Raw genomic sequence first — 23,913 nt, 5'->3', positions numbered from 1 at the left:
TTGCCTCACATCAAGAAGGTTCCTGGTCTGAAACCCATCAGGGGCCTTTCTGTGTGGAGTCTGCATGTTCTCCCTGTGCTTGTGTGGGTTTTCTCCAGGTACTCTGGTTTCCTCCCACAGTCCAAAAACATGTATGTCAGGTTGATTGGTGACTCTAAATTGCCCATAGGAGTGAGTGTGAGTGTGTGAGGTTGTTTGTCTCTATGTGGCCCTGTGATGGACTGGGGACCTGTCCAGGGTGGACCCCTGCCTTTCACCCAAAGAGAGCTGGGACAGGCTCCAGCTGATCCCTGGGACCCTAATTAGGACTAAGCGGGTACAGATGATGGATGTGTTCCACTTGTTTTTTAAGATTAATAAGATGTGCCTTTTGAAAAATAGGAAAAGTACATTTGTTGTGATAGATGTACAGATAGATTGATATATTGATAAATGTATAGATAGATCAGGGTACATACACATTTCTCATATACGTATTGACAGTGTGGTGCTGCCCTCTAGTGGAAAGATACTTCATTTAATGTCAGGTCAGGTCACATTTTATTTCTAGAGAGTAAATCCCACATTTCACTGAGCCTTAATGATCAATGTGTCGTCAGTTTGTTGTGATAATAACAACACGTGGTGACAGACTGAGCCCAGACCTGAGCTGCGTCGCTAATTAAGGCTAATTAGTGACCAGGTGTGCTGCCAGGTGTTAAACCCCGCGCCGCTCTTCGCTTTGTCCCAGTGTTTCTGCTGCACAGGGAGAAAGTTTGCGATGTGTTGGAAACTCAACGGATTCATGCTTGTTTACACGCTCACAGTGATGACTTTCCCTCCGGTGGGCTGGTGTGACTCTCGTCCAGACTCCCCCCCTAACGAACAGAGCGGCGCTTTGACGGCGAGACGCCCGGACGACGGACCAGAACGACCTCCCGGCCCGATGCTGGAGAAAGGAGACCCGAGAATTCCCCCCAATAAAAGTTCTGTAAGAAGAATCGAGCGGAGACCTAGACACAGACCCAGACCCAGACTCAGACCCATGGTGGCGATTCCTCCAATAAACGGCCACAGACCGACGCAAACCGAAGGAGAACATGTGTTTTCCTCGTTTGACCTTTCGACTGAAAACTGCAGCGAAGGAGAGATTGAATCTGTCACTCACGGCAGGTTTGCCATCAGCGATCAGCTGGAAACAGACGGGCCTAATGTGGACCACCCAAGTCCAGGTGGGTCACCAGAGGGTTCAGTTTGGGTCAGGAGCGTCTGAGCGCGTCCTGCTGGAAATGACCAAACCAATGTGGATCTAAAAACCTGGTCTGGTTGTAGTTTGTGGCTGATGGTTCAATGAGGTGTTGAATTTAACAATTAATCCTCCACGAACAGGAAAAACCCAGGATCAGTGAACACCTGACCTTCAGGACACAACCGGCTCCCAGGGCCTCAAACTAGAACTGAGTTCAGTTGGCATCAGAAGGGTCTGGCTGAAGACCACATTCACTTACCCCTCCTCCAGTCTCACCTTTGACCCTAAGCTGTAACTGAGAGTAGATAATATTGTTGGCCTTCACTTTTTTTTTTAGCTTAAAAGAAAATTACTGCAGTTTGGAACAGCTGAGTACAGAAGTAGATTTAGTCAAATACTACTTTAAGGTATTTGAGTATTTTCATTTTAAGCTGTTTTGAAACAGACTTTTCTCCACTGCATTTATGAAGAACTTCAACACTTAGAAAACCAAAAGGACATGTACGCTGTAGGAAGAAGAACTAAAATCCCAAATCTGAACTATAAGTTTTATTTTTTAATACAATTTGTTTTTTCAGCATATTCCTGCTTCAGCCCAGCTGGAGCTTTCTGTTCAACAGTATCACCCTGATGTGTTTTCTCTGTCGTGGTTTACTTTGTTTACCAGGCTGGGCGAGGATCAAAGATCTGCAGGTCAGCGGCTCGGACGAGAGCTGGCTGGGGCTGCACCCTAAGGTGGAGTGTAGACGCGACGCCATGAGCCTCATCGTCAGGAGGAGACAGGCTAGACCGCTGCTGCTGGACCGAGGTGACGCTGCTGCTGCATGTGTGGGATCTGAGGGCTGTGGTCCACTAATCTACTCTTCACCTTTTTAATTCACTCCGGTGAGATGAAGGTTGTGTTTTGTCCTTCCAGCGAAGGAGTTGCCCGTCCCCCTGTCCCAGCTGCCGCCTGCATGTGGTTACTCTGTTCACACCACGTTGACAGACCTCATCCTGAAGGCGCAATATGACGCCTGCCATGTCACTCAGGAGGTACAGGGTCGTTGTTCCTGTCCAGCAGCACCAGTTACTGCATCTTCATTTTTGCCCCAGTCCCTAAGAGAGACTGGTGTTTCATTACTCTTATTCCAAAACCCTGTGAAATACTGTTCTTAGGTCTGTGGCATCTTGAAAAGAAGATGGTTCTGTTGAGGGACTGACTCATGTTTGGTTTCTTAATCACAGACTTGTCTTCTCTAAAGGATGAACCTGTTTCCATAGACATTAAAAGTACTGAAGGGAATTCTGTTTGTTCAGGATGATCACTACGTGTTGCCTCTGCTGTGGAGGAGTCGTCCAGTCAAGATCTCCTGCCCAGTGTCTCAGGTCCAGCCTGGTCCCAGGGGCCTGTCCCCACTGTGCTGCTTTCCAAATGCTATGACCGTCAAAGTGGAGGGATGGTCGGCTGCAGAGGGGCTCAGGGTGAACGGTAAAGTTGATGTTTCGTCCTGTCCACGTTTCTGATTATTTGACTCCTGCATGGACGGTGTTTCTCCCTTACAGTGCGAGGAGAATGGACTCCTGTGCGGGTGCTGGCTGAGCCGTGTGGCTGGACCGTGGAGAGACAAGAGGCAGAGAGTTTGGTCACTGTTCCCTTCTTCTCCTGTGGTGTCACTGTAAAGGTGAGGGGACACATGGGCGGGTGCTGATCAATAGTCATGATTCATAAGAGACAAAAAAAAACCATTTCCAGCAGAAAATTTAAAAATGATCTGCAAGTGATTATAGGAATCCAGATAAATTCACCGAGGCTAGGAACAGATCTTCCATCAATAACAGTCATGTGGTTTGTTGGTTTCTCACAGAGAAAATCTCTGATCTCTTCCAGGATGGAAAACACACACTTTCCCTCCAAACAGGACAAAAAACATTCACGCTGTCGTGTCCCGTCTCCCCCATTCAAGAGCTCCCACAGATCGACCAGCCTCAGGGCTCTCTTCATCTAACCGGAGGACAGATGGCCCCTGTGCCTGGTTCTCTGGTTTCTTTTCCATGGGCTCCACCTTTCTACCTGGCCCCACTGCATTATCCCCACCCTACAGATCCCCACAGGTATCCTGGACTTGATGTGCATGCTGCATACGACCGAACTGAACCCCCATCTTCAACTCCTGAACCTATATTAGGTCCACAGCCTCTGCCTCTAGTTGATGCCAAGCCAGACCATCAGGACTTCTACATCCAGCAGGTTCCTGGAGATCCTAGTGTGCACACTTTGTCTGCAGGTGAAATAAAACATTTGACTCAGGTCTATCCAGATCTGTGGCAAGAACAAAAGCCTCCAATGTTGGGCTTCTCTGAGAGGGACAGTGTAAAAACTACAGACTTTTCAATGGATGTTAAAGCCCCCACTCTCCAGCCCCCCATCCATGCCTTTAATCCATACTACCACTACTACTATCACCCCAAAATCCTTCTTTCCCACCCACCTCAAAACCCAGATCCAGGTGCTGAGGGTCATGAAGAACTGTCTTCAACTCACTCTCCCACTGGTGAGTTTTCCGGTGTCCATCAGTCCAAGTCTGAGCTGCTTTTTCCTCCTTACACCTTCCCAGCAGGTCTTGAATTTGTTCATAAAGGCCCTCCTCCTCCCCACTACTTTCAATACCTTCCATATGTTCCTCAGAGTGGAGTTGGAACACTTTTTCCTCTACATCCTGACATGTCTGCAGAAACAAACCCGCCTTACGTTCATTCACTTGCTGACAAAGTCCACAAAAAGCTTTACGTAGATCAGCCAAACACAGAAAAAGTGATATCCAATACTGAAGGGCCCAAACATCCAGTTCTGTCTGTAGAGGAGGATGTGAAACCAGAGCTGGAGGGCAAGAAGCAACAGTCCGCTTCTTTTCCTCCCGGACGACCCCCTTTCCCCATGTCAGTGTCCAGCCACTATCCTCCTCATCATCCATTCTACATGCACCCTTATCTCTTCTATCACATGTATTATGGACTCCTGAGTGCTGAACACCAGGGGTCTCCAACAAATAAAGCTTTAGACCAACCTCACAGCCCAACCCCACCTCCTTCAAGCACCGTGAGCTCTAGAAAGGCAGAATCTGATTCTCAGCTACCCTCGGGCTCAGACTCCAGCAGGCTGGATCCTGTGGTCGGTGCTGAGGCCGTTTATCCCCCTCAGCTGCTCTACAGCCCTTTTTATGCCTATTATTCCCATCCCATGACTCCATCTGACGCTTTGTGGCGCCCGGGTGGAGGAGACGCAGACGAGAGGCCCGATGACAAAATGGAAGGTAAATGATATTCTGTTCATGTTGACTAGTTATTTTTGTTTAGGTGTTGTTTGTGTCAGGATGAGTTTCTGACAGACAGACACCTCCATGGAGTCTTTTCTGAACTGCATTAATCCTGAATAGAACCGTTCAAGTAAAACTGGTTCTTCTGTTTTGTTTTTTTCCCTTTCTGTGCTCAGATCATGTCAAAGCCAGTGCGTACACACCCTCGCCCTGCGGCCTTGGCCCCATGTCAGACTTCGACTGCAGCCTCTCTCTGGGCTGCTGCTCATATCGAGTGAAGGGTGAGACTCTAACAACTAATCCTGTCAACACTTGTCTGATATAAATGAAGCCAAAACTGGATGCCTGAAGTTCTTGTTTCAATTCAACTTGGTGTTTTCATTTAAACTGTGCTCAGGACCAGAACACCAGAGTCCAGAAATGACATGTGTGTGTCTGTGCTCCACTGTTGTCCAAAGACTATTAAAACAAGGACTCTTTGTTCCTTCAGAGACTGTAAACAGTGACGCTGGAGCTGGTTTTTGGAAACAGTCGGGCCTCCCATTGTTGGTGAGGGAGAACCATGTGAGCCACCTCAGCGGTGTGGCTCCCTGCTGGGTTTTTAATAGTTTTTGGACAACAATGGAGGTCTACGGCACAGACCCATAAGCTGACTTAGTTTTAGAGGTAGCGTTAGGTTTTGTGTTCTCACTGCTGTAATAAGACCAGGTTGTGTGTGATTTCTGGTATACTGGAATAGATGAAATATTAGGTTGAAGGTTTAAGGCCGAGTAGTAAATTGGTTGGAACTGAGCAAAAGCTGTTATCACATCTGGGCTCTTGCACATGGAGCTGGACCCTTCACCAACATGAACGTGAAAACACAGAACCTGACATAAGAGCCTGAGATGTGATATAGCCAAAGTCCTCGGTGATAGAAATGTGACTGTGTTGACAGGCTGCACAGTGGGACAGCATTATGTCTTTGTGGTGCTGGAGCCCATCGACTCCCCTCCTGCTCATCCGTCTGAGGACGAGACGGCGTCCTGCACGCTGACCTCTGACCCCGGCCTCTACGCCGTGGGCCCGGATGGACGTGGCTGGAACATGCATGTACGACACACACACACACACACACACACACACACACTGAGGCTGCTGGTCCTCAGTGGAGTAAAGCTGTTCATGACACTGCTCCTGTTTTTCTGTCTGACACAGTTTAAGCCGTTTTCCTACGTTCTTGTCTTTTAGGTGTTTGTTCCGACGGCGTTTGATCTGCTGGGAGTCCGCTCTCTTCAACATCACCACACTAATGTGCATGGGAACGCTCCTGTCAGGTACTCTGGGAAGAGCTCATTTGGTTATGAGGTCAAACATTTGCTTTGCAAACAGCCTTGTGGTGCTGTTTGTTGGATCATTTCTGCCTCTACTAGATCCTCCGCTCCACCCTGAGTTAGGCAGGTTTTGGATGAATGTGATCAGTAAAATGCCGGAAGGACACAAACGTTTTAACGTTAATATGCTGATGCAGAAAACACAAACAGTGGATCTCACACACCTTCAGCTTCAGGGTTGGTGAGAACAAAAAGCTGCAGCACTAATGACGTGTGTGTGTGTGTGTGTGTGTGTGTGTGTGTGTGTGTGTGTGTGTGTGTGTGTGTGTGTGTGTACAGGTCAATGGACTGTGACCCAGTTCCACTGGGTGAAGTGAGGCCCCATGTGATGGATCAGCCTACTCCACCTCCTATTCAGTCTACACCAACCATTGGCACTGTGCACCTGAGAATTGCCACAGGTGAGCACTTTCCAATCACTGATCAATTACCCAGATCTTTATTTATTTATTTTATTTTGTAATGCCACACTATTGTTTTCCTCATAGACCAGACGTTCAGCTGGTTCCACCCAGAGGCCCACCTGCCTCTCAGCCTCGTGCGAGGCAGACCTCTGTATATGGAAGTGAGGCTGCTGGATGCACCAGAGGCTGACCTGGTGTTGCTGGTTCACTCCTGCTTGGCTTATGTCCACACTCCATATCCCGCCTGGATGCTCCTGTACGACCGGTATGTTTCTACACAGGAAATGGAAAAGAAATGCTGTTAACAGTTAATCTGGTTTCAGCTATAGTTTACGGACTAGCCAGGATCCTGGGAGGGGCTGTGGCCTTTTCAATGGATCATGTTAAATCCCTGTGTGGTTCTTGATGTTGATTCCTCCTGAATGTTTTTAGACACAAATCTCAAGAATGTAAGGATGACAAGGTTTTGATCCTTTGTACCTGGTGAAATGTCATCTAATGCTTTTGTTTGTCCATTTGCTTTTGTGTTGTGGGGTCTGAGTAAGTTTGAGCTCCAAAGTCTGAACAGATGATGGTTTTGTGTCTGTGCTTCTGTTTCTTCCTTGACGAATGTTGAGTTGTAACAGTCCTGTCACTGGCTGCTGTTTAGCTGTGGCAGCCAGGGGGAATCACAGCTGCTTCCTTCTCCACACTCTGACCACCTCCACATCTGGAGGATCAGAGTCTCCAGCTTCCAGGCCCTGCCCTCAGAGAGTCCCTCTGACAGGGCTGGAGGAGGATCAGCTCACCTGGTGGACCCAGAGGTACTTCCCACATCTCAAACACCCAGTAAACAGAGACTGGACTCAGTTTGAAGTGACAGATGCTGCTCAGCTGCCATGTTCAGGCCTAGGATTACTGTATTTATATAATAGCTGCTTTGAGTTTCTCACTTTGTTTCTGTCTCCTCAGATCTTCTTTTTCTGCTGGACTGAAGTGTGCTCTGCTGCAGATGGTGACTGCACCGTGGGCTGCGTCCACGGTGAGTCAACACGGTAGAGATGTAAAAAACAAAGTTCACCCAGAGGCCTTACAGAGGTCCTTACATGGTCTTTAGAAATAGCTTCTAATCATTTAAAGGCTTAGGATGTGATTCATGAGCTTTGGTCTCTCTCTAAACGACGTTAACTCATTTTTTTCCTCATAGGTCCCAAAAGTGACGTGTGATCAATGAAATAAAGACACTGACAAACCTGCACCTGTTTTCTTATTTTATGGAAACGTGAAGTCAATTAGGAAACTCTTTCTAAAAGTGAAAACTGTAAGATGCAATAGCTCAACAGACAATAGTGCAAGAAACTTAGTAATAAATCAGCCAGAGCCACAGTGATCATTTCAAAGCACAATAACACATTCAGAGTTGCTCTTAACACAGCAGGGATTGTTTTGCAGTTTGACAATAGGTCAAATAGTTTGAACGACCCAAGTTTCAGGATATAAAAATGTCTTTAACACATTAGCTCATATACAGAAGTGCAGACTGGCTGTTAAAGCCTGGACTCTGGAGATGGTCTTCACTGATGAAGGAGAGGAAGGTAATGGTTGAAATCCACATCCTCTTCTTACTGCAGGGGAATAGTAACATTGACATCACGCTCACGCTCACGTTCGACTCTCTTGAGCTGCCTCAGGAGGGTCACGCTGCAGACCAGGGTGGTAATCTATCAGAAGGACAGGAGCAGGAGGAGAAGTGAGGGGTGGAGGTTGGACAAAGAGCCATGACCTCCAGCATTAAACCATCCACAGAATAAGTGTCAGAGAGGCAGCACACAGAGAGAAGCTGCTGTGAACCTGAAGAGCTTCATCCAGTCTAAATGTAGAAAATAAAGCATTTACCTACCAGTAGAAATTCGCCTCCAAGGATATTCGCAATCACCACAAATGCTAAGAAGCGGATTTCAAGAGAACAGTCCTGTAGGATAGAAGACTGACAGGAGAAACTGTGAACATCCTCTGTCCTGTAGTTCACATCTGCAGATCACAGCAGGTCACTTTGCAGGAAATGATTCATCTTTAAATAAAGTCACCCAACGCTCAGAGAAAAATGAAAATCTATAAACCAACTTACAGACACGTTGCATTTGTTCACAGTTGGACTGTCGCAGCAGTGAAACTGGAGCAGGAAGAGACAGTGATGTTAAAATAATGAACAGACAAACCTTTGACTTTTTACATTATATCACCATTAAATAGGCCAACAGAGTTTATTATTGAAGGAAGCAGCAGCTGATTCTCTGTCACTGAGTCCAGATCCCATCCAGAGACTGACAGCACCAATGAATGTGTGTGAATCCAGAACCTGGGTCAGCTTATGGGTCTGTGCCGTAGACCTCCATTGTTGTCCAAAAACTATCAAAAACCCAGCAGGGAGCCACACCGGTGACCTGGCTCACATGGTTTTTCCTCACCAACAATGGGAGGCCCGCCTGTTTCCAAAAACCAGTTCCAGACGCTGAGAATGACCAAAACTGTTTATAGTCTCTGAGAGAACCAAGAGTCCACTGGTCTCTGGTTCTGCTGATCCACCAGCTTCTCTCTGCTCACAGCAACATCTGGAGCTGTGTGGCTCACTGCTGTGGTTTTAATGGTTTTTGGACAACAATCTGACTGAAATGACAAAAACTCGAGTCCAGTGTTTGTGGAGGACTGTGAGTGTGAAACCAGCAGCTGGTCTGATTACACACTAATGTAGAACATTATAATAGAACTTAATGAGATTAAATCACAGCATTGTGGTTAGAAATGTATTTCATTCACAGATTTCTGATCTGTTTCCATCTGTTTTGCTGTTCCTCATTTTCATTTCCTACTCACCATGTCCCTGCCTAGAGAAATCAGGATGATAAAAATCAAGTTGACCACAGCCATAATGAGGACAAGGACAGAGAACTGCAAGGACAGGAAGAGGTCAGTAAACCTTCAGGCTGTAAACCTGAAAAACGTCAAAAATATCAAAACTAATATTTGTCTTTTCTAAATCAGCTGTTTTTTGTTTGTGTGTAAATGTCTTTGCTGCATTATGTTTGTGTTGTAGTTCAGTTCATTGGTTTCTGTTCAGCGCTCAAATCTTGGTGCCTCGTAGTCGTTAAAGCCTCAGAGCTTTGCCACAGAAACCCTGGGTCATCAGGCTCCTCCTGCTGTTTGAAGCTCAGGGTTTATGACATGAGTTGGACAATCATGGACCTGTTTTCTAAATCAGTTGGGGTCTGTTGGGTGAAGTTCTCACCATGAAACTGAGACAGTTTTTTAGATGTTGTGGTTCAAATGCTGAAAACTTCCTGAAAGCCCATGCACAAGGGGCACTGAGAGACTGCAGACATGGACGAATGGTAACTTCATGCTGCTTTAACCCTGCAGGATATCTCTAAAATCTACAGGTGTGAAACCTCAGGAAGCCGCTCACTTAGTCATTTAAGGTGCACAAGCAAACAATGACTTGTATCAGATACACAGTAAAAACTACAGCTGGTGGAGCTTTGTTTGTTTGTTTGTTTATTGTTTATTATTTTATTCTTCATTTTTCTCAGTGAATGGGACAAACCTGAACATCAGCAGTTTATGTTTCCCCCTTTATGATGTTCAACACAGGACTCCTCAGGACGTTCCAGATAAATGTGAGAACTTTTTGTACTTTTTCTAATAACAGTTTGTATTTTGTGTAACAAAGGCTGGTGGGAACTGTAGTCCCAGTTCATAAGGAAACTAGAAGTTAAAAAAGCCTTACCAGTTTCAGGGCACATCTATTCTCATTGTAGAGACCACATAGTCCTACAATCGCCGTGATCAGCAACAGGACACCAAGAGGTATAAGAAGCCCGAAAACTGATACAAGACACATTGGTCAATGAATACATGTCCAAAAATTTTAAACAAAAACACCATCATGCTTTTTTTGGAGAAATGATGCAAATTTGTCTAAAATTCAAACTCACCCAAGTGAATAATGGGTGTCATTTGGTTTGCATTTTCAAATAAGTGTTCTAGTAGATCATTGTTCCTCAGCCATGCCATGGACCCCACTAAAGATAAACCCATTTCCTGCCAGACACAAGTAAAAACTATAACGTGGAAATGCAGTGAAGCAACTTTTCTAGATTTATGGGTTCACACTTTCAGTTCTTCTAGTCCCATCTGTATTTTTCTGAACATGTTTGTTCAGGTATTGTTCTGGTATTTTAATAAGCAAGTTTACATTTTTTATATTATTTTATACCAGGTCTAATTCCAAAACCCATATTCTTGTCAAATCAGGTGATATTGTTAAGGTATGTATCTATCTATGTATATAAAAACAAAATAGATAAAGCAGAGTGTCATCAGCATATGGGTTTTTCTAGACTACCTCACAGCCTTTTTAAACGTTTAAGAAAAAAGAAAATATTGCAGTATTGCAGACTTACGATTAAGGTCATATTGCAAGAGTACAAGGTTTTTTTGATGGTGCATCCACACAGTGCCATAATGTCCAGCTGCTTGTCTGTAAGATGTTGACACAAACAACCCTTATATCTCCAAGGCTATACATATATTTAAGATACATCCTTGCACACAGATACTAAAACCTAGTTGAGGTAAATTCTTAACTATGCAGTTATGTTGGGGCCCTTTCTTGTAAACAGATTATGTCTTTGTTTGAAGATGCAGCAAAATGATGAACCAAAAAAATAAGCATAAAGAAAATACCTGTTTGTAAAATCCTGACTATTACTTCTTTCTTCAAACAGTTGAGTTGCAAGAAACCACCTGAAAGCAGCAAAAAGCTGAACTCTCACTGCTGGCACATTTTCTTTTTAAGCCTTAACCATGCCCGCCTTCTTGAACCTTGCTCAGTCCTCCCATTGGCTGAGTGGAGACTGACACCTGTGGTGACCTATAGAGGAAGGCGATAAATGAACAAATGAATGAACAAACAGCAGCCAATAGTGTTTCCCATTGCAGTGTTTAGTCTGCCAGTCTACACATGAATGAGGTGCAGACTTCAACAGGATGTACTGTTCCCCTGAAGAGCAAACATTTCCGAGAGAAGTACGTTGGTGTGGACCTCAGGGGTTGATACAGGAAGACGAAGTCTATATGTTCTTTCCATCTCTGCATGATTTTTTCACACCTTTAGCCACGTGTCAAGATGTCATAGGTGGCTGCGTCATGAAAACGTCTATAATACTAAACATAATTCACAAAAAGTTTGGAAATTCCATAAATGGAGAATAAGATTATATATTAAATCCAAAACCAAAGTCAGTGGTACAATAACTTTGAGTTATCTTTAAAAATAGTCAGTATTTATCAAACTGTGCTCGTGGTATGTACAGTTACTCATAACTGTATAGAAGCAGCCTGCAGGGTGTTGTCCCTCATGTTGACGTTTCCTGTCTGCATCTTTACAATCAAATGTCAAAAACAAACTAAATGAATCTTAGAATATTTGATTTACAGGGTGAAATTAATTTTCTTAGGAGACTAACAGTCCATTAGTTCATGTCATCATATCATGTCACCTCCTCCTCAACAGCATCATTAACTAAGGTCCAAACCGCTGCCATGTCTCTGTTTGACAAAGGCTTTTACCATAATTGGACTGATCTGGTGTTGACTGCAATGAAGCTAAAGGAAGCTTTGCTGTTTTATTTCCATTTATATCAGGTAAGTTCAGGATTAAGTTTGGATTTTACTGCTGAAATTACATTCCTCATATTAACGAATTCAATTTAGACAGTTTAGAAAGCTGCTTTTTGATACCTGGCTTGGCCAACTTGACCAGTGGAATTTCCAAACCGTTTGGAAACCTTGGTGAAATCAGGAATTAAAATGGTGCCCCTTACTCCTAACCTGGCAAGGTCACGGGTCTTATCATGAACACCAGTGAATTTATCCCTCCAGCAAACACCACCCCCTTTGCCACCCAAGAGCACGACCTCTGTCCCTCGATCAATTAAAACTCCACCAGCTCCACCACCTCGGCCAACACTCACACCTGTCTTTCCTCAGAGCACCCCTGTTAGACCCCCCCACCTGCTCCCAGACCAAAGACCCTGACTAGCATCAATGCTGCTGTCAGCGACTAGGACACCCAGGGCCTCTGCTGTTCCAGGAGTTATAGCCATAATAAACCACTTATCGACCTGAGGCCCAGGGAGAGTGCTATAGCTCCAGTCCAAAGTCACAGTGGCTAAAAGATCAATGTCAGATCTTTATGTAACTAATCATTTTTAATCAATGATTTTATCTTCTCTTATAATCTTGACTTTATGTTTTGAACAGAAACATGGTTAGATAGCAGGACTGGGCACGTCTTATTCTTTTTTAGGGACAATATGGTTCCGCACAGTCATTTGGGGAGTTTTCATCATTTGAGTATGGATCTTTTAAAATGGAGCTAAAATGATCTCCCTCTGTTCTCTACGTAATCATTTACAAACCTCCCCAATGTTTCCAAAATGTCATTGATGATTTTACTGAGATGCTTTCAGTTGGACTGTTTGGTTATTACAGGTGATTTTAATGTTCACGTTGATAAGGTCTGTGACAGAAATGCCAAAGAACTTTCTTCTGTCCTTGAAACCTATGGCCTCAGTCAGCATGTTAGTGAGCCGCCCCAGACCAGAGGTCACACTCTGGACTTTGTCATCACTGAGGGTGTTAACATTTCAAATGTCACTGTGATTGGTGTTGCTTTGTCTGATCATTTGTCCATAATTCCCAAAGATGCAGCTGGACACACATTTGTTCAGAAAAGACACATAAATGTCACCACCAGGACGCTGTTTATGGAGATGATTAGGTTTGAAAATACCACTTTTTCTCATGTTGAAGATTTGTTGAATTCATATATTTCAAGTGTTCTAAATATCTTGGATGTGATTGGTCCTGTTAAAGATAAAGTGATCAGGAACAGGCAGAAAGCACCGCAGAGAAATGATGACTCGGTCAGGGCACCGAAAAGGGAGTGCCGGAAGGCTGAATGAAAAAGGCCTAACTCGAAGCTCCAGGTTCATTATGACATTTATTTATTTATGTCCTGTTTGCTACAGTAAGTAAGTTAACAAACCCTCCATCTCCATTGCCATCAGAACTAATTTCAACATCTAAATTTAATGAGTTTGCTTTATTTTTTAATGACAAGGTTCAAGGTATTAAACCAGACAAACAATAAACTGTACACCACAAATACCAACTCTGCAGCCATCCAGGAGACACTTGGTAGAACTGACACATTTCACACCTGTAAATGACAAAACAGTTGAAGAGATCATCTCCTGTCTGAGTTCATCCACCTGCTGCCTCGATTTTTTACCAACTAGATTTCTGAAATCAGCACTAAGCAGTTTGTTACCACAACTCACTCAGTTAGTTAATAACTCATTAGAGTGTGAAACATTTCTAAGAACCTTGAAACTTGCTGTCATCAAGCCTCTTCTAAAGAAAAGCAGTCTTTCACCGATGCTGGCAGAGTCTCTGTCTTAGTACTGTTGAATCTGAGAACTGCTTTTGACACAGTGGACCATGTGATCCTGTTACAAAGGTTAGAGGACTGGATAGGCATCTCTGGTTCTGCCCTTAAATGGTTTAAGGGCAGGAAGACAGGAAGTACTTCATTCCCTATCTTGAAGACAGGAAGTACTTCATTGAAATTGGTAAATGTATCTCAGATCAAATGGCATTGACATGTGGAGTCCCCCAGGGGTCCATCCTGGGACCCCTTTTGTTCAATCTTTACATATTTCCTTTAGGCCAGATAATACGCAGCAATAACGTGTCCGACCATAACTATGCAGATGACACTAAGATGACCCACAGCAGGTGAATATGGACCAGTGGATTCACTGTCACTGCATTGAACAGATCACTGTGTGGATGCAAAACAACTTTCTCCAATGACAAGACTGAAATAATCATCTTTGGGCCACAGAAACAAAGAGAAACTGTCAGCAGTCACCTCAAGTCTCTTTCTTTAGAAGCAGCAGGGTTAGTAACTTTATTTTATGTTATGTTTTAAGCCGATGAGAGAAACTTTGTTAATCCCTGAAGGGATTAAAAAATATATCTAAAAATATCTAATTTGATTCATTTTAATATTAATTCTCTGTGATGCCATTTAACACATTTCATTGGTTCACCGCTGAATCAAACACTGCAGTACTACTTAAAAATATTATTTATCAATATTTTGTTTCTTTCTTGTCTGTCTTTCTCTGATATAACTAATGAGAACACCTTTGATGACGTGGTTCAGGACCTCTCCTCGCCTCGACCCATCAGCAGCAGATCATCTTGGACACAGTGCTGTCATCGATCAAATGAAGGCGGTGTGGCTTTATTGACAAGTGTGAACCTGGGGAAGGTGAGTCGTCATGTTCTCCTCCCACTGTGTCACATACTGACATGACAGGATTTAGTTCTGAGGCAGGTGAAGTGAAGAATAAGAGAGTGCTGATTTTTTGGAAATGTTCCCTGTTCACTTAGAACCCACACGGGGGCGCAAAAACATCAAAAACACGACTGTGGTGCGTTTCATTTCTTCAAAATATTCCAGCTGAAGAGGCTGCAGGTGCCAGCTTGCTGCTCTTTTGATTCATTTTTTATTTCAAAGACAACTATCTTTATTCTGCTGCACTTATTTTAGAGCTAGTGTGTCTCCTGTCCCAGGAGTATGATAGTACTTCAAACTATATGCAAAATAAAAGTATGTGCCAAAAGGTGTAAAACCCATCAATAATTAGAATCCAATAATATCAGATCCATTCATGTGCAATGGGCCATTCTGCACAATGAGTACTTTTACTTTGGATACTTCAAGTACATTTGGATGATGGTACATTTATACTTTTACTGCAGTAACATTTGGAGTGCTGGACTTTTACTATTTCCACTGTTACTGCAGTAAAGGACCTGAGTGCTACTTCATCCACTGAACACAGTAACAAATTAGATTTTTCTTCCATCATTTCCTTTTTAACCTAATTTTTAATCGTGATGTGAGAAACTGGACTTTCCTTCATGTCTACAGTGAATGTTAAAAGGATTAAAATGCAGTTAGCAGATGACCATCGAGGTGTGTACTCATCATCCTTTGGTTTTTCAATATTTCAGATACTTGCATTGATGGATTTCAAAGATCTTTCCTAACAAAACAAATCCAAAACTGTATTTGGGCTGTATTCCCAGATGTATTACCACCATAGCTAAATTTGAATAAAGTCCGACAAAATATATGTCATATGAAAGCAGAAAGTCTTGTGACTCAAATGGTATAAAGCAATTTAGGATTGAATTATCACAACGATTTGTTTCTTCATGTTTAACAAGAGTACAAACGCTGAAAAACGCCACTTCTTACTTTTGTTTTATGGTGGAATTCGCCATTTTCCCACGACAATCGACAGACAAACGGTAGATCTACATTCAGCAGGCTTCTGTGAATCACATCAGGTCTAAACCAAACTGGTTCGTTTTATGTTTTACAGCGTAAGTCAGTACGAAAACCAATAGGAGTCACGACTCAGAGCAAAACCCAGTCAGGGGGCGAGAACAACTTCTAATGACAGTGAAATCAACCAGTCGCGTTGTTTGTCAAAGGTGATTGACATATGTTGTAGCCAATGAGGTGTCACACTGTATGGGGGGCAAAGAGGAGGGGGGATTTAAATGAACCACGCTGCTATAGTGCCGTCTCCACGACAACGCCGGGCACGCTCCGCGCGCAGCTGCGGGGGTCAGGGGAGTCATATTTCAGATTTTACAGTGTGACGTCACTCTTAGAAGGTTACGGTGCATTATGGGAAACTTGATTGACGTCTGTGACGATGATTCAGCACAATATGAAGCTACTATAGAGCTAACAGCTACTATACAGCTAACAACTACTGTACATGCTAACAGCTACTGTACATGCTAACGGCGCTAGCGTCGGCTTGTGGTAGAATAAAGCTGTTCTGAGGAAGAATCAGAGGCTGAATTAGATCAGTGGACACTTCAACCTGTACTTTTATTGAAGGCAGCATGGTTGGTGGTTCTTTTTTTTTGATCATATTTATATAAAGCAGTGATTGTTACCCAAATAACACAGACAGGAGGAACCAGCAGCACTACAGCTGTATTGGCTGTTTGCATCTTTTTTTTTTTACAATAAATCCATTTTATCTAGCTTATCTTGTTCTGTTGATTTGTATTTAAAATATGGTGTTTTACAGTTCTAAACATCCATAAAGTTATCTGGTGACATTGTGCCAATGTCGGACTGTCCAAATGGTACAATAAGGTCCGCCTGGACATAGTCTTACAAAAAACGATGCAGGAAGTTGAATCTTAGTTCCTTTGTGACCAGATTTGGACCTGTGTTGGTCCACAAGTGTGACATTCAATCCATTTTTTCACTAGATTCACCAGAACAACCTACATTTAGGACTTTCCAGTCAAAAACACACAAAAAAATTAGGCGAGGACTATTCAGTAATTTTTATGAAGCTTGTGTCTGTGTAGTACAGGATGACCTAGCCATATTCTGACCTTTTCACAAAGGACATCATCTAGTTTAATTTGGGTATGCATGTTTCAGCCTTGTGCACCAAAAGCAGGAGGTAACTAACAGGTTTTAACTCATTTTTTTCCTCATAGGTCCCAAAAGTGACGTGTGAGCAACGAAATAAAGACACTGACAAACCTGCACCTGTTTTCTTATTTTATGGAAACATGAAGTCAATTAGGAAACTCTTTCTAAAAGTGAAAACTGTAAAATGCAATAGCTCAACAGACAATAGTGCAAGAAACTTAGTAATAAATCAGCCAGAGCCACAGTGATCATTTCAAAGCACAATAACACATTCAGAGTTGCTCCTAACACAGCAGGGATTGTTTTGCAGTTTGACAATAGGTCAAATAGTTTGAACGACCCAAGTTTCAGGATATAAAAATGTCTTTAACACATTAGCTCATATACAGAAGTGCAGACTGGCTGTTAAAGCCTGGACTCTGGAGATGGTCTTCACTGATGAAGCAGAGGAAGGTAATGGTTGAAATCCACATCCTCTTCTTACTGCAGGGGAATAGTAACGCTGACACCGTCACGATCATGTTCATGATCACGGTCACGATGATGCTGACGTCTGTTGAGCTGTCACAGGAGGATCAAACTGCAGACCAGGCTGGTAATCTGACAGGGAGACAGGAGCAGGAGGAGAAGTGAGGGGTGGAGGTTGGACAAAGAGCCATGACCTCCAGCATTGAACCAGCCACAGAATAAGTGTCAGAGAGGCAGCACACAGAGAGAAGCTGCTGTGAACCTGAAGAGCTTCATTCAGTTTAAATGTAGAAAATGAAGTATTTATCTACCAGTAGAACTCCAGCTGCAGTGACTGCCACAGTCACCATCATTGTTAAGACGTGCATAACGTAAGAACAGTTCCCTAGGAAAGAGGACTGATGGGAGAAACTGTAAACATCCTCTGTGCTGTAGTTCACATGTTGAGAATACAGTGGGTCATTCCATTCGTTTGCAGTCAACCAGTCGAGGCAGTTAAACTGTGGAGCAGGAAGAGACAGTGATTTTAAAATAATGAGCAGCCAAACCTTGTTTGACATTTTACATTATATCACGGTTAAATAGGCCAGAGTTTATTGAAGGAAGCAGCAGCTGAGTCTCTGTCACTGAGTCCAGATCCCATCCAGAGACTGACAGCACCAATGAATGTGTGTGGATCCACAACCTGGTTTATCTTAACTCCTCAGTCCAGTGTTTGTGGAGGACTGTGAGTGTGAAACCAGCAGTTGGTCTGATTACACACTAATGTAGAACATTATAATAGAACTTAATGAGATTAAATCACAGCATTGTGGTTAGAAATGTATTTCATTCACAGATTTCTGATCTGTTTCCATCTGTTTTGCTGTTCCTCCTTTTCATTTCCTACTCACCTCCTCGAAGCTGACATAAATCAGGATGATGAAAAACAGGTCAACCATGCACAGAATGACGACATGGAAGGAGAACTGAAAGGACAGGAAGAGGTCAGTAAACCTTCAGGCTGTAAACCTGATAAACGTCAAAAATATCAAAACTGATATTGGTCTTTTCTAAATCAGCAGTTTTTTGTTTGTGTGTAAATGTCTTTGCTGCATTATGTTTGTGTTGTAGTTCAGTTCATTGGTTTCTGTTCAGCGCTCAAATCTTGGTGCCTCGTAGCCGTTAAAGCCTCAGAGCTTTGCCACAGAAACCCTGGGTCATCAGGCTCCTCCTGCTGTTTGAAGCTCAGGGTTTATGACATGAGTTGGACAATCATGGACCTGTTTTCTATATCAGTTGGGGTCTGTTGGGTGAAGTTCTCACCATGAAACTGAGACAGTTTTTTAGATGTTGTGGTTCAAATGCTGAAAACTTCCTAAAAGCCCATGCACAAGGGGCACTGAGAGACTGCAGACATGGACGAATGGTAACTTCATGCTGCTTTAACCCTGCAGGATATCTCTAAAATCTACAGGTGTGAAACCTCAGGAAGCCGCTCACTTAGTCATTTAAGGTGCACAAGCAAACAATGACTTGTATCAGATACACAGTAAAAACTACAGCTGGTGGAGCTTTGTTTGTTTGTTTGTTTGTTTGTTTATTATTTTATTCTTCATTTTTCTCAGTGAATGGGACAAACCTGAACATCAGCAGTTTATGTTTCCCCCTTTATGATGTTCAACACAGGACTCCTCAGGACTTTCCAGATAAATGTGAGAACTTTTTGTACTTTTTCAGTTTGTCTTTTGTGTAAGAAAGGCTGGTGGGAACTGTAGTCCCAGTTCATAAGGAAACTAGAAGTTAAAAAAAGTCTTACCACTTTCAGGGCACATCTGTTCTCTTTGTAGAGACCACATAGTCCTAAAATCCCTGTGGTCACCAATAGGCCACCAAGTCTGAAAACTGATACAAGACACATCAGTCACTGAATACACCCTCATGTTTTTTTGGAGAAATTATGCAAATTTGTGTAGAATACAAACTCACCCAAGTAATTACCAAATATTGCATCTTGTGGAACTTCAAACATCAGAAACCCGCCGACCACCGCTAAAGATGACCCCATTATCTTCCAGACACAAGTAAAAATATAATGTGGAAATGCAGTGAAGCAACTTTTCTAGATTTATAGGTTCACACTTTCAGTTCTTCTAGTCCCATCTGTATTTTTCTGAACATGTTTGTTCACATTCTGGTATTTTAATGAACAAGTTACTTTTTTATTATTATTATTTTATACCAGGTCTAATTCCAAAACCCATATTCTGTCTGCATCTTTACGACCAAATCTCCAAAACAAACTAAATGAATCTAAAAATATTTGGTTTATGGGGTGAAATTAATTTTCTTTCAGCTTGTGCAATAAACAGGGCTGAGGATAATACAAGTTTGTGCATATGTGTGTGTGCAGCAGTAACAGCAGGGCTAAAAATCAGGTGATATTTTTAAGGTATGTATCTATCTATGTATATAAAAACAAAATAGATAAAGCAGAGTGTCATCAGCATATGGGTTTCTCTAGACTACCTCACAGGCTTTTTAAACGTTTAAGAAAAAAGAAAATATTGCAGTATTGCAGACTTACGATTAAGAGTATAATGCAAGTGTAGAGAGATCTTTTGATGCTGCATGCCCACAGTGCCATAATGTCCAGCTGCTTGTCTGTAAGACGTTGACACAAACAACCCTTATAATATCTCCAAGGCTATAGGTATATTTAAGATACATCCTTGCACACAGATACTAAAACCTAGTTGAGGTAAATTCTTAACTATGCAGTTATGTTGGGGCCCTTTCTTGTAAACAGATTATGTCTTTATTTGATGATGCAGCAAAATGATGAAACAAAAAAATAAGCACAAAGAAAATACCTGTTTGTAAAATCCTGACTATTACTTCTTTCTTCAAACAGTTGAGTTGCAAGAAACCACCTGAAAGCAGCAAAAAGCTAAACTCTCACTGCTGGCACTCTTTCTTTTTAAGCCTTAACCATGCCCGCCTTCATGTCCTTGCTCAGTCCTCCCATTGGCTGAGTGGAGACTGACACCTGTGGTGACCTATAGAGGAAGGCAATATGAAACTTAAAACCTTAAATCTTTTAAAATCATTTAAAAATAATTTAATGTGACATTTATATGAATTTGTAAACAAATGCATGATGAAACTGTTTGGAAGGATACAGCACAGTCTGCAGCAAGTGTCACCACCAGCTCACAGCAGATACATTAAGTGTGAAACCTGAAGCCTGATGAGAACAAAACAAGGGAAGGAAATTTAAATATATTCATCTGTTTGTAACATACACATACATACACATGAATGAGGTGCACACTTCAACAGGATGTACTGTGCCCCTGGAAAGCAAACATTTTCTTGATAAGTCTGTCCTCTGACCTCAGGGGCTGAAACAGGAAGCCTCTGACATCAGGGGCTAAAACAGGAAGACAAATTCTATTTGTTCTTTCCATAGATGTCATAGGTGGCTGCATGATGAAAACGTGTATAATACTAAACATAATTCACCAAAAGTTTGGAAATTCCATAAATGGAAAGTAAAATTATACATTAAATCCAAAACAGCAGCACACTAGTTAACTAGTAAGACTTTTACCTTACTAGTGTAGTCCAGAGGACCACTAGTACATCAAAAAGCTGACTAGTTGGGACTTTGGTCTTACTAGTGCAGTGACTGGCATTGCTAGTAAGACTTTTCCTGGAACTAGTTGGACAGAAATGACACTAGTTGCTGAGAAAGTGTGACTAGTGATGTGTTTTTGTTCGACTAGTGCAAACACCTGCCCAACTAGTTGTGACAAAGACTGAACTAGTCTATGAAATGACCATCTGATATCGAAGATATGGAGTTTATGCTCAAACAGCTTTCCATTACAGAGCTGCAAAAACTAACAACAGTTTTCACCAGTAGTGTCTCTGTGGCTGCAATAGGAGACTAACAGTCTGTTTGTTCATGTCATCATGTCATGTCACCTCCTCCTCAACAGCATCATTAGCTAAGGTCCAAACCGCTGCCATGTCTCTGTATGACAAAGGCTGTTACCATAATTGGACCGATCTGGTGTTGACTGTAATGAAGCTAAAGGAAGCTTTGCTGTTTTATTTCCTTTTATAGGCAAGACAAGTTTATTTATATAGAACAATTCATACACAGAGTAATTCAAAGTGCTTTACGGAAATAAAAGACAAGTTGAAAGTACATACAGAAAAATCAAAACAGGAAACAACAACTAGTAAACAATAAAACTGAAATAAGATTAAAGGAGAATGAGTGCAGATAAAACACTGTCAGGTGTCATATGCTGAGCTGAAAGTTTTAGCTTGGACCTAAACACTGTCAGAGATGAGGCCTGTCACTAGTGAGGATTTTGTCTTTCACTGGTTGAACTAGTGAACATTTTGTAATCTACTAGTTACATCAAAATGTATGTCATTTGTACAGCTAGTGTGATTTTAACCTCACTAGTTAACTACTATGCATTCTTTAGTCTCACTAGTTAACTAGTAAGATCTAGAGACCTTACATAGTTAACTAGTGAGCCCAACTCATGCTTGACTAGTAAACCTATCACAGTTTTTTCAGCACACTAGTTAACTAGTAAGACTTTTACCTTACTAGTGTTGTCCAGAGGACCACTAGTACATCAAAAAGCTGACTAGTTGGGACTTTGGTCTTACTAGTGCAGTGACTGGCATTGCTAGTAAGGCTTTTCCTGGAACTAGTTGGACAGAAATGACACTATTGCTGAGAAAGTGTAACTAGTGATGTGTTTTTAACTAGTGCAAACACCTGCCCAACTAGTTGTGACAAAGACTGAACTAGTCTATGAAATGACCATCTGATATCGAGGATATGGAGTTTATGCTCAAACAGCTTTCCATTACAGAGCTGCAGAAACTAACAACAGTTTTCACCAGTAGTGTCTCTGTGGCTGCAATAGGAGACTAACAATCTGTTTGTTCATGTCATCATGTCATGTCACCTCCTCCTCAACAGCATCATTAGCTAAGGTCCAAACTGCTGCCATGTCTCTGTTTGACGCTTTAAAGGAAGCTTTGCTGTTTTACTTCCTCTTATAGGCAAGACAAGTTTATTTGTATAGAACAATTCATACACAGAGTAATTCAAAGTGCTTTACAGAAATAAAAGACAAGGTGAAAGTACATACAGAAAAATCAAAACAGGAAACAACAACTAGTGAACAATGAAACTGAAATAAGATTAAAGGAGAATTAGTGCAGATAAAACACTGTCAGGTGTCATATGCTGAGCTGAAAGTTTTTAGCTTGGACCTAAACACTGTCAGAGATGAGGCCTGTCTAACATCATCAGGAGACTATTCCAGGTTTTAGCTACATAAAACTGAAACGCTGCTTCTCCCTGTTTAGTCCTGACTCTGGGCACAAGCTGAAGGCCTGACTCTGATGGTCTCAGAGTCCAAGATGGTTCATATGGCACCAGCATGTCAGAGATGTGCTGTGGTGCTGAGCCATGAAGAGACTTATACACAAGCAGGGCTGTTTTAAAGTCTATTCTCTGAGAGACAGGAAGTCAGTGCAGAGATCTGTGAACAGGAGTAATGTGGTTGTACTTCCTGGTTCTAGTCAGGACCCGAGCAGCAGTGTTCTGGATGTACTGTAGCTGCCTCACAGCTCGTTTTGAGAGCCCTGTGAACAGGCCGTTACAGTAATCTAACCTGCTGGAGATAAATGCATGGATGAGTCTCTCCAAGTCTGGTTTAGACATGATCCCGTTGATTCTGTCAGTGTTTTTGAGATGATAAAATGCTGATGATGTTATTGATTTAATGTTGCTGTTAAAATTTAAGTCTGAATCCCCCAGATTCCTAATCTGATTTTTAGATTTTAGAAAAAGAGACTTGAGGTGACTGCTGACACTTTGTCTTTGTTTCTGTGGCCCACAGATGATTATTTCAGTCTTATATATATATATCATGATGAATTAATTGTCTTATCGTAACATCCTTTACTGTATTTCATCTTCTCTGGTAAGGTCTGGAGAAGAAGGGCCCTCAACCTTGTATACATGGGTTCTGCCAGTAGGTGGTGCAACATGCCCCTTCTCTAGAACATGATGTGAGTTAGAGGCCTGAGGGTTTTGGAGAAGGAAACTGCCTCTGTGGGGAGGAAAAGGAAACAAGAGGGCGAATAGGAATTTCAGCTGAAGGATTTAAGGACTGAACACGTATGTCATGTGGGGGGCTCTCTTGAGGTGCTGCCATAGCACGATATGGTAGCGAGTCTTGTAAGGAAACAATTGGCTTGGCTAGACCAGAAGAGGGAACAGCAACATCAAGGACTGACAAGTTAGAAGCAACAGCAAGAGGATGGCGACTGACCTCTGGTGGCCAGGAACTTAATTGCAAGTGTGGTGACTTAAAATCTTGTACTTAGGCAGGTGGTGGAGGACTACGGTCAGATGGTGAAGAGTGTTTCCATCTGGATCCATGGCAATAGTTGAGGCTCCTTCTTGAAGGACCATGTTAAATAGAAGGTTCAGGAAAGGTTTCTATCACCATCGTTGGGTCAGGATGGAGGA

At 42.5% G+C, this 23,913-nt stretch overlaps 2 protein-coding genes and 3 long non-coding RNA genes across 6 annotated transcripts; 2 read left to right on the top strand and 3 right to left on the bottom strand.

Moving 5' to 3' along the window:
• Positions 1–760: 760 nt before the first annotated feature.
• LOC113140654 (uncharacterized) lies at positions 761–7,536 on the top strand. The gene is made up of 13 exons (XM_026324544.1): positions 761–1,211; positions 1,896–2,036; positions 2,145–2,263; positions 2,528–2,699; positions 2,774–2,892; positions 3,099–4,521; positions 4,701–4,805; positions 5,462–5,616; positions 5,755–5,840; positions 6,177–6,298; positions 6,386–6,566; positions 6,951–7,104; positions 7,253–7,536. Exons 1-13 carry the CDS (start codon positions 761–763, stop codon positions 7,337–7,339), a joined length of 3,315 nt encoding a protein of 1,104 aa, XP_026180329.1. The 3' UTR covers positions 7,340–7,536.
• Position 7,537: 1 nt separating this feature from the next.
• Positions 7,538–8,455, bottom strand: LOC113141297 (uncharacterized). The gene is made up of 3 exons (XR_003296731.1): positions 8,409–8,455; positions 8,181–8,267; positions 7,538–8,001 (listed from the first exon to the last, which is right to left on the bottom strand). It is a non-coding gene; the product is annotated as an uncharacterized LOC113141297 (long non-coding RNA).
• A 1,455-nt stretch (positions 8,456–9,910) lies between these two features.
• On the bottom strand, positions 9,911–11,147 carry LOC113140665 (uncharacterized). Its single transcript, XR_003296675.2, has 4 exons — positions 11,024–11,147; positions 10,741–10,817; positions 10,273–10,378; positions 9,911–10,162 (listed from the first exon to the last, which is right to left on the bottom strand). It is a non-coding gene; the product is annotated as an uncharacterized LOC113140665 (long non-coding RNA).
• A 2,812-nt stretch (positions 11,148–13,959) lies between these two features.
• On the top strand, positions 13,960–23,776 carry LOC113140666 (uncharacterized). Its single transcript, XR_003296676.1, has 4 exons — positions 13,960–14,681; positions 18,261–18,343; positions 18,965–19,051; positions 23,368–23,776. It is a non-coding gene; the product is annotated as an uncharacterized LOC113140666 (long non-coding RNA).
• Positions 16,949–19,928, bottom strand: LOC113140661 (tetraspanin-18-like). Of its 2 annotated transcripts, XM_026324557.1 has the most exons (6): positions 19,924–19,928; positions 19,326–19,407; positions 19,156–19,241; positions 18,251–18,325; positions 17,669–17,857; positions 16,949–17,489 (listed from the first exon to the last, which is right to left on the bottom strand). In XM_026324557.1, exons 2-6 carry the CDS (start codon positions 19,402–19,404, stop codon positions 17,454–17,456), a joined length of 465 nt encoding a protein of 154 aa, XP_026180342.1. In that variant the 5' UTR covers positions 19,405–19,407; positions 19,924–19,928; the 3' UTR covers positions 16,949–17,453. The 2 variants fall into 2 exon arrangements, with proteins under 2 accessions (XP_026180342.1, XP_026180341.1); XM_026324556.1 differs by lacking the exon at positions 19,924–19,928 and having other exon boundaries at positions 19,326–19,534.
• Positions 23,777–23,913: the final 137 nt, after the last annotated feature.

The sequence above is a fragment of the Mastacembelus armatus genome, chromosome 8 (genome assembly GCF_900324485.2).
Source record: "Mastacembelus armatus chromosome 8, fMasArm1.2, whole genome shotgun sequence".
NCBI classification, from domain to species: Eukaryota; Metazoa; Chordata; class Actinopteri; order Synbranchiformes; family Mastacembelidae; genus Mastacembelus; species Mastacembelus armatus.
This window is presented reverse-complemented; position numbering and strand designations above follow the sequence as displayed.

What these genes read in the sequence shown, in the direction of transcription:
- LOC113140654 (XM_026324544.1), top strand. Translation starts at nt 761, where the DNA reads ATGTGTTGGAAACTCAACGGATTCATGCTTGTTTACACGCTCACAGTG. An exon ending in ACCGCTGCTGCTGGACCGAG is followed by an intron (nt 2,037 to 2,144) that starts GTGACGCTGCTG and finishes TTGTCCTTCCAG; the next exon opens with CGAAGGAGTTGCCCGTCCCC. An exon ending in GACGTGGCTGGAACATGCAT is followed by an intron (nt 5,617 to 5,754) that starts GTACGACACACA and finishes CTTGTCTTTTAG; the next exon opens with GTGTTTGTTCCGACGGCGTT.
- LOC113140661 (XM_026324557.1), bottom strand. Translation starts at nt 19,404, where the DNA reads ATGGGGTCATCTTTAGCGGTGGTCGGCGGGTTTCTGATGTTTGAAGTT. An exon ending in ACAGATGTGCCCTGAAAGTG is followed by an intron (nt 18,326 to 19,155) that starts GTAAGACTTTTT and finishes CTGTCCTTTCAG; the next exon opens with TTCTCCTTCCATGTCGTCAT. An exon ending in CTGCAGCTGGAGTTCTACTG is followed by an intron (nt 17,490 to 17,668) that starts GTAGATAAATAC and finishes TCTCCCTGTCAG; the next exon opens with ATTACCAGCCTGGTCTGCAG.